Source organism: Tiliqua scincoides, chromosome 1, assembly GCF_035046505.1.
Source record: "Tiliqua scincoides isolate rTilSci1 chromosome 1, rTilSci1.hap2, whole genome shotgun sequence".
NCBI classification, from domain to species: Eukaryota; Metazoa; Chordata; class Lepidosauria; order Squamata; family Scincidae; genus Tiliqua; species Tiliqua scincoides.
Window position 1 is genome coordinate 143439610 of NC_089821.1, and position 14204 is coordinate 143453813.

A 14204-nucleotide genomic window follows, 5' to 3' on the forward strand; every position below is an offset into this window, starting at 1 on the left:
AACACCAGTACTGATCACAGCTCCCTCGGAACCCAATTATTCTTGAGAAGACATTTATGAGATTACTCCTCCTGCATTGCTCTTTTGAGGTATATCTGATATAGCTTTTCACTTTTTAAGGCAGTACAAGTTGTTCTGATTGACTTTTCAGTTTCCCCTTCTCATGCCTCTCCTTTGGCTTGTTCCATATATAAAAATAAAATCTTCCATTGTACATCTGGAGAACCTTGTCAAGATGTGCCTGGAAACCCTTCTTTGCCCTCATTCCTGTTTCACTTCAGTGAATTTTATGACTTAAAGGCAAAGAGCACTTTAAGAGAATTCATCTAATAAAAAAGCTCTAGTTCTATCAGATTTAAAAAAAAAAAAATTGATGCCAGGAGATTTATTCCAAGGAGTTAAGTTATTGGCCTGAGATGAAAAAAACTACATTCAATCATGTCATCGCTTAAAAGTTCAAAACCAGAACAATTTATCCAGACGCCTTAGGCTGGTTGGGATTGTTGCCAAGTGTGCCATTAGTCTGGTCAACCTACACCAAACACACCTGCACAACTTGCCTGGGGCCCCACCAGCCAGCAATTCTGTGCCACATCCCTCAGCTGGGGCACCTGCATGGGTGGCTGGGGTGGTGCTATGCCACAGGTTTTGTTTGGGCTTCAAGAGCCCCAAGAGCTGGGAGGGAGCACACAGACAGGTGTGTCAACCCTTCTAGGGGAAGGAGCTCCTATGTCACACTACAAGGAAAAGTAGGAACCCCAGCCTCCTAAAGAAGGGGGAGGAGTGACACTGCTAGTGGGAGAGTCTGGCCAAGGGGTGGAGAAGGTAGCAGAGGGGGGTAGAGCAGGTAGGGGAGGGAATAACGGTCCCCTTGCTCAGTTCAAAAAGCCTACCAGGGCCAAGGAGGACGTTAGCTGCATCAAGGCTGAAAGCAACTGGGCTGGGGAAGATCCAGAAAGGAAGCCCAGCTGCTCCCAAGGAGGGAAGACTACCCTGAGGCCGCAGTGGAGGACCATGTGGTGATGATCAACCTCTTCCACACAGCTGCCTCCAGAGCCTAGCTGGAATGGCACCACCCCAGATGACACAGGGCAGATGAAACTAGGGGGAGCCAGGATTTAAAAGAGCACAGAGCTCTTGCTACAACCCTTTTCCCTTGCAGGTCATGCAGTGAAATTTTATTTTATTTATTATTTATGTTCAAAACAATATCCCGCCTGTCTCCTTTTGGACTGACGGTAGCTCACAATCAATATTTTTTTAAAAATTACAGTTGTCATAACACAACACTAAGGTTAACAAAACAGCAGCGAAACAATCCAAAGAGAATGAATAACTTTCACTCATCAAAGAACTTCAGTTAAGAACATTTCTGCCAGTTCTCAACAAGATGAAATGTGCGTTCAAGAAAAGCAGGTGCAAGCCATGGGCAGTAGAGTCCTTCACATTTCCCCAATGACCTCTAATGCAGCGGTTCTCAAACTTTGAGGGAGCTTTACTCCCTCAGTAAGTCTTTGTGGGGGAGGGGCTAGGGCAGCAACGCAATCCCCAGGATCGAGGAAGGCTTGGAACTTTCACTGAAAGCGGGTGCAAAGCGCCTCCTGCAAAACGGAAGAGGTGCTCCCTGCACCTCTTGCAGCCTGCTGCAGCCCTGTAAGTAAGTAACAAGCACCCCCCCCCTCGTATCCCCAAATGGACACGATCCTGGGGGTCGCTTCCCTACCTCTCCCCTTCCCCCACCCCTTACAGGGAAACCTTTACACTAACTGGTGGGTCGCGACCCACCAGTTTGAGAACCACTGCTCTAATGTGTTGGGTTGGGATAAAAATTAAAGCATCACTGGGCATGTGGGTGAAGGTACTGATCCCTTAGCCTCAAAACTTCTCTTCCTGTATATAGGTTCCTGTAATAGAACTGAGCCTAACTTGGAGAAAAAACAACTAGGTATGCAACTGTTCCATCTTAGTTCTTCATCCTTCTAACCGTCATCTACCTATCAAACAGTTTTGTGTTTTTTTTACTGGCATTCAAAATCGTCAGACTAAATCCAGAAGAAATTCTTGGCACATCATAGCTACATGCTCGTGACACACCAAAGATGCATGAAGCTGTGCAATGGGGAGATCTATACACATTCACTTGAATGTCTGCATGGAGGCACCACACACACACACACACACACACACACACACACACACACACACACACAACACTTATAGAAGTCTGTCACAGCAACTGGGCACTCTGGAAAAGGGAGGTTCCCAACCTTCTAGGAAGACAGCCCTAAGTCCATACAACTGTATGTGTGTTTGCCATGGCACAGATTTTCAGGTGATCATGTGTAGACCAGGAAATGAGACCTGCCACCTACATGTAAAAGAAATGTAAGCACACAGTGGCTTCTTCTGCTTGTTGGATCACATTCTATTGCCTACATGTTGCAGTTCTGGTCTCCTCCAACACATTCATTAATTGAATTTGTCAAAGTTTTGAGGTTCTTTTAACAAATACAGATCAGAACCATGGCTCTGGCAAAGAGTAAAAAGCCTTTGCATGCTGTAGTTCGACCATTGCTTACTGTGGTGCTCAAGCTCTCACGCAAGTAACCCATGTAGATAGACCTCTTTTTCATAAACCAAACATGTAGAGGTGTAAAGCATCATGACATCACACTTTGTCGTGATGTCACTTCTGGGTTCTCCCCAGAGGACAGAGCAACCACTGCAGTGGCTTCCCACCCCCGTTCCTTCTCCTGCAGAGACTTCCCTTGAAGGAGAAGGAACTAGGGGTACAAAGCTGCCAGCACCTCCTCCATAACTAGGGCAGAGCCTGAAGGGCAGTCATGCATCCCCCCTTTGGCACAGTGCCCAAGGCAGGTGCCCCAGAGGCCCTGCCCTAGTTATGCCTCTGTATTTGAGAGTTCACAAATAGAGTTCCCTTTTGCCTTAATATGTAACATCTGTTCTGGCAAATCTATTTGCTGTGAAATTTTTTAATTTCCCTGCAAATATAGCATGACATCGTGAATTGTGAACTTCATCTCACACAGAATTGGTTCACCACACTGGTAGCCTTTACTTTCGGGTGCAATGAATCTTTGGACCAGGCCATTCAATAATTCTGCTTGCAGAAGAGCCAGAAAACAAAGTGTCAGCCATCTGCTAAAAGGAGACTGAACTGAAGGGATAGGATAGGAGGGACCCAGTGATTCTACACAAGAACACTGCAGTGTTACGTAACATGCAGTCAAAGAGAAATCAGTTTGCTTATTTGGCTAGAAGACCTGTAGCATCCAGAAGTACTGTAATTACATTGGGCAATACTCCAGCCTCTAGAGTTTTCAGGTTTGAAAAAGCTTGTGTACACAAAATGCCAGATATTCCTTTATAGAGAAGAAAAACAAGTGTGAATCAAATGCACCGAGACGGATTGTCGTAGTAAAAAAAAAAAAAAAATTAAATTCAGATTGTGTTTCCAGTTCTAGCACTTTGCTTCATTCCTTGTTCAGTCATCAACTTAATGGTAAGGCAAAGCAGAAATGTCACCATTAATCCAGGGATTCTTAACTGTGGGTATCCATAGCCATTTGGGGCATGCGAACCAAATGATGAGTGGTATGGACTCAGTCTGAACAATTCCTGGCCCAATCCCATCCAACAACAGGTCCAGCACAACCACTAGGCCCATGCTGTATCCATCGTTGGATTAGAGCAGGTGGCCTCAGTGTAAGAGAGCACTTGTTCCCTTACCCTATGTAGCACCCCAGCCTGCTCAATGGGGTTACTTGGATCTCAGCCAGTTGTTTAGCTGGTGCAAAACCAAGTAGTCCCATGTAATACTGGCAGGCCCAGGACAGGGGATAGGATGGGGTGGAGGCCTGCTATGCCATCCCTGCCCCCTTCCCGCCCTCCCCCCTCACCCTCTCTCTGCCTCCAGAATGCCCTCCCACCACCATCCCCTGCCCCTCTGCTGTCCGGCACAAGAATTATCTGCCCTGGTGGTCATCGGGCAGGATGTGGCACCTACGGGATGCCTTTCCCACAGGCGCCACTTACTAACAGGGGGTCAAAAAGGACTTTACGGCGCTTTTAAAACACCCACTGCCAGCGCTGCAGCTGAAGCTCCACCATTCAATAGGGTTGGACTGTTAAAAAAATCGGATCCCAAAGGATCTCCTCTATGGAGAACTCGTGCAAGGAAAGCACCCTACAGGTAGACCACAGCTGCGATACAAGGACATCTGCAAGAGGGATCTGAAGGCCTTAGGAGTGGACCTCAACAAGTGGGAAACCCTGGCCTCTGAGTGGCCCGCTTGGAGTGCAGCATGGCCTTTCCCAGTTTGAAGAGACACTTGGCCAACAGTCTGAGGCAAAGAGGCAAAGAAGGAAGGCCCATAGCTAGGGAGACAGACCAGGGACAGACTGCACTTGCTCCCGGTGTGGAAGGGATTGTCACTCCCGAATCGGCCTTTTCAGCCACACTAGATGCTGTTCCAGAACCACCATTCAGAGCGCGATACCATAGTCTTTCGAGACTGAAGGTTGCCAACAACAATGTTAGATTAGATTATAAACTGTCCCCATTATCAATATGGATTGAGCTTTTCTTAGCTATCCTTATGTAAAATAAAAGGAAGGAAGTGGTGGGACCATCTCAGCACAGAACTAGATACCACCTGGGAACGTACGATATTCGAGGCCACATAATAGCCCTGCTGAACTAGCAGCCTAACCTTGAGTAACAGACTAGGGAGGAAGTATCTCTATTAGACAGAGACAAATGGGTCACCATCTCAGACCCCCAAGAGCAGAAAGCCAGCGTTCTGAGGAAACTTCCCACCAAGTCTCCAGTGCTGAGACAGTAGACGGCCTTCATAGAGGGCCCTACAGCTGCCTTTGGTCTTATAAAAGCCAGCTGCTTGACAGAAATATAGGAATCTAGATTCTAGATATTTGTTTGGAGTCACTGTTGCAGGTAAACAAATCATACATTTTATGAATGGTTGATCAACAGGCACTTCTTACGCACTGTATGACCTAAGATGCAAAAGGCTTTGAAATGAAGAAACTGTCTTGTGTAAAGGTTTTGTTATATCATAAAACAGGTCTGTAAGAAAAGACTAATATTTGCTTCATCTCCATTCCCTGAGATGAAGTTCTCTTGTTAAAGTCTACCAGCTTTATCTGTGATATTACAGGTCTCTTTCTTCATGCCTCACTGCAATGTTGTTTCATTAGAAGGGAGACCAGAGGCTGCACATTAGCGGTCCTTACACCCCTCTAAACAAGAGGTGTCAAATGTAAGGCCCAAGGATCGAATGTTTTCCTTGTAAGCTCTTTATCTGGCCCTCGGGCTCTCCTAGTACCACTGTCAGCTGTACTCAGCTGCTGAGCTGTGCTGAGGTGTCACTGGTAAAAGGGTAGCCAGCGTGATAATTGGGCGCTCCCATATCTTCAAAGTACTATCAAGATTTGCGTATTTTCTCTTCAGTCATTTGTAGCTAAGGGTTCCTTAGTGAGAAAAAAGTGCTTATTTCTGGTCATCACCTGCTTAATGACATTACTTTCTGCTTAATGACATCACTTCCGCCCATCAGCCAGCATCATGAATACTATTTGGCCCTCTGTGTTAAATGAATTTGACACCCCTGTTCTAGTCTAGACTATAAAGAGCATGTTCCCCTTTCCTTTCTGACAAGTAATTCTCATAATAGACACAGATACTAATTTCAGCACATGTACTCAACATTGCAATGGTATAGGATTTACAATGCAAGCCCATGCAAGTCTATTCCAGAAGTAAGACCCACTGAGTCCAGTTGGCCTTACTTCCAGGTAAGTGTGCATAGGATTGCAGCAACAACGAAACTACTTCAGCTTTATGTTTCCAAAGCAGACTTCCTTATACCATATTCTGTGGAAAGAATCCATGCTATTTTCAAAAGAATTGAATCCAATCAGTTCTGAAGTCAGGCCGCTGGAACATGCTGCTAACAGCCTTTTCCTCTGATAAGAAACTAAAGAGAATTTGCCCACAGAGCAAACATAGACAGAATGATACAGACAGAACAGCACCACTAGCAGTAAGAAAGCACCACTTGTTTCCTCCAGAATCCATTGTGCTCTGTCAACATGACTAATAACAAAATGAAACAAGTTTAGGCTTGATAAGAAAGTTAATAGTCAATTTCATCCCATGGCACTAGGCAGGGTTTTTTGATACATGGACCAATGAGACTTTTCTGCTAATGGGTTTCATTTTCCATATGCATTATTAATTTCAATTCCTTTCCTGCTTAGAATTCTCTTTATACAATTGCCCCAGCACACAGTGTGTGGTGCTGTTATCCAGCACAAGCCTAGGCATGTCTACTCAGAAGGAAGTCCCATTAAGTTCACTGGGACTTACTCCCAGGAAAGTACCTATAGGATTGCAGCCTTAGTTGCCTGGCAGTAAGCTCCACTGAGCACAATGAGACTTACTTCTGAGTAGACACGCATAGGATTGCAGGGTAATGGAAACTGCAGTGTGATTGCTGTGAGTTGGCTCTTCCAGTTGCATATGCTTTTATACTAGGAATTAGTGAAAGTCACAAAATTTAACAATGTAACACAAAAATCTCTATTCAGTTGTGTTCAAAGACTCCCTTCCTCTGAGACAGCGATTTTCAACCTTTCATCACATGGCACACTAAAATTGTCAAGGCATACCATCAGTCTTTTGACAATTGACAAGGCACACCATGCTGCTAGTGGGGGGGTTCACATCCCTCAGTGGCCCTATAAACAAATGATATTTATTTAAAAAATTAATAAATCTGCCAAACTCCAAAGGCACACACATTCATGGAACACTGGTTGAAAATCACTGCTCTGAGAGAAGGAGTTTTCTCTTGAGGAAGGAACCCTTCCTCCACAACAAGTTTATTTTCTGGGGCAACTACATATTTATGGTATTGGGTTGTACATTATTTTATTTTGAGAAATTGGAAGTGGGTTCTGATCACTATTTTTAGTAATTCTGAGGCTTGAGGAGCCCTGTGGAGGCATCTGTTGAGTTCTCACACACACCCCCGGGGGCCGGCGCTGGCTTAGTTAAGTTTAAAAAAAACCTTGTCCCCAGCAGTGGTGTGATCCTGGGGATTGTGTAGCTGCCATCGCCTGTCCCACTTCTTAAGAGGCCAGAGATAAGTGCTTCCCTGGCTGGTGGGCCGTGACCCACCAATTTGGGAACCACTGCTCTACCTAATTGAAAGGGCACCTGGCAAGATGAACACTGAAGCCCATGAAAACCCAACCCACTCTAATGTGTCTTGTGGGCATAGCAGCAGTGGCAGGGAGGAAGAGGTGGTTGGGAGATCGGACTAGGAAGCAGTACGTGCGGAATGGGGAGAGACAAATTCTTTACAGAGCACAGCAACAGCATGGCAGGGAACAGATGGCTGGCAGAGAAATGGCTCAAGGAGGAGCTGTAGCTAGGATAGTAGAATACCTGCTTTGCATTCAGGAGGTCCCAGGTTCAGTCTCTGGCATCCCCAGGTAGAGCTTGGCAAGAGCCCTATTTTAAACGATGGAGAGTCATTAACAGCCAGTGTTGAAAACCTGAAGATATATATCTAGCTTAGGATTCTCAACACCGGCAGTTAATGATTCTCAATAGTTTAAAATAGGGCTCTTGCCAAGCCCTATCTGGGGATATATAGCTAAGTATATATACAGGCGTGCACCACTTAACAACTGTTCGCTTAACGACAGCCCGCATATTATGACAGTGGTCAAAGCACAATAAAGATGCTCTTAATGGGGTAATCGCATCTCCCATAGCCTGCAGGAAAGTGTCTGCTTACACAACAGAGAGGCCCTTAAAGCAAAGAAGAGGCAATCTATCTCCAGCAGCTTGTGCAGCCAGCTAGTGTCCGGCAGGGAGTGTCTGTTTACACAACAAAGCCAATAGATTGGACTGAATATTCACTTAATGACCTAATTGCATAACACAGGGGATAAAAGAGGAAGAGTCAGCACTGACTCCTCTGATGCAGAACCCAGTCCCTATTAGTGAGGAGAGACATAACAATGTGGAACACTATGAACCTTAAACCAACGGGCTCAGAGATTATTCCACTTAAGCTAACATAAGAACATAAGAACAGCCCCACTGGATCAGGCCATAGGCCCATCTAGTCCAGCTTCCTGTATCTCACAGCGGCCCACCAATGCCCCGGGGAGCACACCAGACAACAAGAGACCTCATCCTGGTGCCCTCCCTTGCAGACTCCCCAAGGGTTAGACTCTGACTTACCAGGAACCTCTCACCATTCACTCCCTACCCACCAATGCAGGGAACAAATCAGGTGAAAGGCAGAAAGCTTGACTTCAGATCTAGAGACTACCCTTTTAAAAAGCCTCACTCTGAAGCGGTGGGGTGGAGCCTTGGAGGGGTAGTCCAGGGCAGGATATATAACAGAACTCAGCTGGAGCTGGAACTCCATTGGATTAGATTGTTCCCTTTTAGTTCTCCCTAGGTCCTGTACCTTCAGCTGCCTCACCTCAGGCCAAGGCAGGACAGAGAGGACAATAGTGCTGCAAGTGTCCATGGCATGGGATCCAAACAGTCATGTGACAGGGAGAGAATACTGAGCCAGTTCCTGTTAAAAGTACCTACTGCCTAGGACCAGCTCTGTCCTTGTATCTCACCCATACTTCTCAAGCAGGATTAACCTTAGCTCTTTGCAGACTTGGCTGGAAATCAATCGTGTGCAAATGAATGCATAGAGGGGGTTGTGGGATTGCACCTGCTGGCCCTGCACCTGACCTTCCCATGTCTGAGACATCTCAGCATCTGACGGCTCACATGGTGCAATCCATTCTGCACTCTGTAAAAATGAAGGGTTCAGATGCCATGCAAAGGAGGGGAGTCAACAGGTCCAGCCCCAAAACACACACACACACACACACACCCCTCTCAAACATGCACATTCAACTGCATGTGCACTGAAAGTCTGCTTGCTTACGTGAAAAAGCGTGTGAGCACTGGAAAGGAAGTGGAATGAAGTCAAAGATACAAACTGAACTTTTGAACAAAGTTTCAATTCTTTGTCCTTTCTTGGAAGATTCTGTTTTCTTTTGGCAAATGCCTCAGAATCATTGGGGAAAAAACTGTTTATGCATTGTTAACACTTGTGTTTATATGTCAGCCTTTTAACAGTACAATAGAATATGGGTCTCCTGGAGTCTGTTTCTGAGTCATTTCTTAGCTTGAAAAGTGTACATTAAAAACACTGTTGTTTACTCTTTGTCCTTAGTTAGCTGGAAGAAGGCAGGGTGTTTGGGCAAAGATTCGTTTCCACTTTCAACTTGTAGCTCCTTTCTTGGTGGTGCTTTTTCAAAGCATTTAATAAGAGATGGATAGCAAGAAAGATGGTGTTTCTAAAATTCTTAATAGCCATATGTTGCCTGGCAATCTATCTTATTGTTCCCCTGTGGATAGTGTTCATTCATGTGCATCCTCTCTCTTTCTTTCTCACACATATACACACCTGTCCACAAAACTATTGTTTTGATAAACATGTGATCTGTACGAGCTGTTCTTTTAGTAGAGAACAGGTGCTAGATTTACACAAACTGACTTTCACTTGCACCAATCATCCTAATTTATCATTCACGGGGGGAAAAAATGGGGTGAATAACTCCTATATTTCTAGTGCTGAGATCTCCAGAGATTATAATTCAATGGAAAGAACCAATTGATTGAATCATGTGCAAACTGGTCTCTCAACAGCAGAATCTGTGCAAGACGTACCCAGGATAACTCCAGCTGAATGATTCAAAACCTGGAATGGCCTTTAAAATGAATATCCATACCAGAAAAGCCTTGCATGAGGCTTGCATTAAACAAAGCATCATCTCCGTCACAAGAATAAGTTGCCACACAAATGGTTAAGTTATGAACTACAGTAAGCATAAGCAAACTAAACTTCCTGCGTGGTTAACGCTTAACCATTTAAACCAGTGCTTCCCAAACTGTGAGCCCCAGGAGAGTTGCGGAAACCAACTAGGGTTGCCACAGAATCTTCACAAAAAACTCACCACCCTATACAATGTATACGATTGTAGCCCTCATAGGGAGCCATGGCCAATGACCCAGTAGGTCAAGGGAAGCACCATTCAAAGAAGTTTAGGAACCAGTGACTTAGGGCCCAATCCTATCCAACATTCTAGCACTGGTGCAGCCGCAATGCAACCCCGAGGTAAGGGAACAAAAGTTCCAGTATCGTGAGGAGGCCACTGTGACTGTCTCCCCACCACAGAATGCAGTGCATGCCCTATTGAAATGGCTGCACTGGCAACAGAAAATTGGATAGGATTGGGCCCTCAGACTATTGCAAACCACTGAATTAAATGACTACAATTTTGGGAAAGGCACAGAGCCCCCTCCCCCTTAAGCCCCCAGCCCAACACTCAGGCGAGTTTGAAGGCTTTGCACAAGCAGCAGATGAGAGGGAGGTTCCAAGAGGTTACAGTCAATATATGTGCTAATTACTAATTTATTTGGATATCCGAATTCCAGACATTTGAGTCTTGCCTTGTAGATTTCCTGTGACAGAGTAATAGAGAAAGGCAAGGAAATAATAATGGAAACTCCGAGGTGCAAAATGAACAATATCGGAGCCTGAGGCATACGGGGGCAAATAGCGCTGAGAAACCAAACACCACATTCTTGTTCAGAAACCTCTGCGGAAGCCTGGGCTCTTTGCTGTAATGTTTGATTTTCATTTCCTCTAACTGCTCATAGGAAGAGAAATGCCTGGTGGTGTTTAGCTCTTTGCCTCCTGTAATAGCTTTCGGTAACTGTAAAAGGAACACAATCATCTTCTCCTGCGTAGTTTGATATTAAAGTTTTATAAGCCAGTGCTACACGGGGTAGGGTCCCATTGTGCCTCGCTACTGCAGAAGTGCGATCGTGTGAATTTCTTTCCTTCATTTGTTCTCTAGCTCAGCTTTCATTATTTTGTTCATGGAGGTTTGGGGTTTGATGAATGCACTTGTATCATGATCCTCTGCTCTCTTCCTCTCCATACACTTGGTTTGTTTTACACATTTTTTGTTTCTTTCCAAAGCATATGGTAGTAAATGTATACAAATGTTGTATCTGACACCTGCAGTTCCAACAGACACACTATGAATATTCAACACCTGTAATCCGCAAGCTTACAGTTTGGCAATGGGTCAAAGGACCCATTGAATCATTGGAAACTTATATCCAAGCTAGCTATTTTCAGGCTTAAAATTGCGTATACAGTATGCTAATAAAAGATGCAGTGCTAATGAAGGGTTTCCTGTTGTTATTTTCAGACAGTTTGAGCAAACAATCACCCTACTACCTGGGCAAAGGGGCACTTTCACAGTGGTGGCTCTCTCATATTGAGCAAAGGAAGAGGAACTATCCTTCTTCATCCCAGCATAGGGTCTTTTCCAGGGGCTGCTTGCTGGTGTTTCTTCTGGATCTCCTTAGAGAGATTCACATATTTATTTTTCTGCGTAAGGTGCTTTATGAATATTTTTTTCTGTCAAAAAGTGATACATAAACATTCATAATAAGACTGAAAGAGATGTGCCTATGATTTAACTCATGTATTTATACGGTCAAACCATCGTAGTTGAACTGCGTGGCCTCTCTTTTTCATGAATAGTGCTCCAATCAAATCATTAGTCAGATGACAATGAAAAGTTGAATGTTGAATGAAGTTGAAGGAAGGAAGGAAGGAAGGAAGGAAGGAAGGAAGGAAGGAATGAAGGAAGGCCCACAAAGATGTGCAACTGGAACAAATTGCATGTTCTTGTTCAGGGATTTGGCTCCGAGTGGTACTTTGGGGTACAAATCTTATGTAGGGTTGCTCTTCATCCTCACTCCTTTTAACAAGATCATTCCAGGAGAAAGAGGGTTACAAGTCCCATATCTCCTATGTGGTCTTTAGCAGGGCTTCCTTTGGTTTCTCAGCCATAACCCCAACATTTCTTATGAGACAGGTTATGAGCCTTTTATGTCAGCTTTAAAACTAGGAAGGATCAGACTTGTAATCTTCATTTAACACTGCTGTGGAGCACTGGGTCTCTCTATAGTCCTCTGCATTAAGAGAAGTTGCCTACAAATGGAACAATTTCTTGTTGGAAGAATTATTCTGAACGCTTCTGAAGCTGTTCAGGGTTGTTTGATCTGTTGTATCAGGTTGCCTGTCTATGAAGAAGAAACTGTTGTGCCACTTGTAGTGATCTACTGGTAAGTCATAAAATACCTTCTGTCAATATTCCTCAACCCCTTTGACAAGTAACCATTCTCAGTGCCAAAGCTGGTCTAGGAAGGTACTTTAAAAGAAACCCAAGTTGCTTGACAACAGTGAAATTTAAGGACATAAGGACAGCCCTTCTGGATCAGACCATAGGCCCATCTAATCCAGCTTCCTGTATCTCATAGTGGCCCACCAAATGCCCCAGGGAGCACACAAGACAACAAGAGACCTGCATCCTGGTGCCGTCCCTTACATCTGACATAGCCCATTTCTAAAAACAGGAGGTAGCACATACACATCATGGCTTGTAACCCATTTTTCCTCCAGAAATTTGTCCAGTTCCCTTTTAAATGCATCTAGGCCAGATGCCATCACCACATCCTATGGCAAGGAGTTCCACAGACTAAGTACACAATTGTGAGTTTGACAATTGTGAGTATTTTGACAAAACATTTTGACATGTGTACACCTGAGAATATCATCGTGTTCAGTATTATGTAAAGCTGATCCAACGAGAGTAAATACAGACATGAAGCTACTGTGAATCAGGAAGTAGATTTCCTGAATCCCACATTTAGGTATATCTTCTCTGGTAAACACATGTGCTTGCCTTACTGGTCAGGCCAGTGTTCCATCGAGCATAGCATTGTTTAGCTGTCAGTGGCTCTTCAAGGTCTCAGGTACAATGTTACAGTCCTGCTATTTCAAATCCTTATACTACACACCATGCATTTGACTTCAGACTGCGATTGTAAAACGGAAAGGCACACGGAAACAACTTACCCTGGGATCCTTTTCTAAGCGGAGCTGGTGCTGAAGACTGCGCCGCGTCCGACCCTTGGACAAACCGCTGTGATAAAAGTGGTACCCGTCTTCTGTAAAGGGGAGCTGAGGAAGATTTTAACAATTAACATGTCAGAGGCACTGCTTGTGCTGATCATTATTATCATTGACAATGCAATTCTCTCTAAACAATGAAGAAATCATTCAAAGAAAGCATTCATTCAATTACAGGAGTCCTATATCTGAGAGGCTGTGGAGAAGAAATAAAGCATGTTGTGTTGACATCAAGTTTCATTTGTTCCCAGAATTAATATCACACTCCTATAAAAATGCATACAGTAGCTTGTGCCTACATATCCACCAAATAGTATTCATATTTTTAATATTATACCATCAGCGAGCCTGGTACTGTATGGAGTAACAACAAAATGTGAGATCACAGTCTCAAGGAACTTACAAACCCATATTTTGCATAGGAAGTCCTTAAGGAAGGGAAAGTAAACAAATGAAGAATATGCATTTTGGGCGCAATCCTAACCCCTTATGTCGGTGCTTTCCAGCACTGGCATAGCGGTGCCAATGGGACCTGTGCTGCATCCTGCAGTTGGGTGTCACTCACAGAGGCCTCCTCAGAGTAAGAGAATGATTGTTCCCTTACCTCAGAGCTACATTGCCCTTATGTTAGTGCTGGAAAGCACTGACATAAGGGATTAGGATTGCACCCTTTGATGGAAAACCATAAATTAAGAAATACATACGTAGGAAATGTGATAAAATTGTATTGTGGTCAGGTCTGTTTTAGACAAAAACATCCTGGCTCTCACTGAGAAATTTGTTTCTAGGTTGTACGGCTTCAGCTGGAGGGTCACATTATTAATATTTCTTCATACAAAACATCCCTTCTCACAGAAACCGAGATGGCACAGATGGCACAATGTTCATTTTCATAGGCCTACATAGATGTCAGAGTTAAATCATTCTGGATGCTGTGTTCCACATCAGTTCTACAGTGTCTGACAGCCCAATTCTGAGCTTCCCGGGGCACCCAGGCTCGGCAGCACCAAGAAGGGCTGCCGCCACATCCTGAGCCTCCCAGGCTACCGTGGGAGGCACCTCGGGAGAAGGAGACTTTCG

General features: G+C 44.5%; 1 protein-coding gene across 1 annotated transcript in view; it reads right to left on the reverse strand.

Moving 5' to 3' along the window:
* The window catches only part of PCSK2 (proprotein convertase subtilisin/kexin type 2), a 105131-nt gene that overhangs the window by 70635 nt on the left and 20292 nt on the right, over positions 1-14204 (reverse strand). The window contains exon 2 of the mRNA XM_066638562.1: positions 13071-13175. Coding sequence (XP_066494659.1) covers positions 13071-13175 — 105 coding nt within the window. The remainder of the gene's footprint in view (positions 1-13070; positions 13176-14204) is intronic.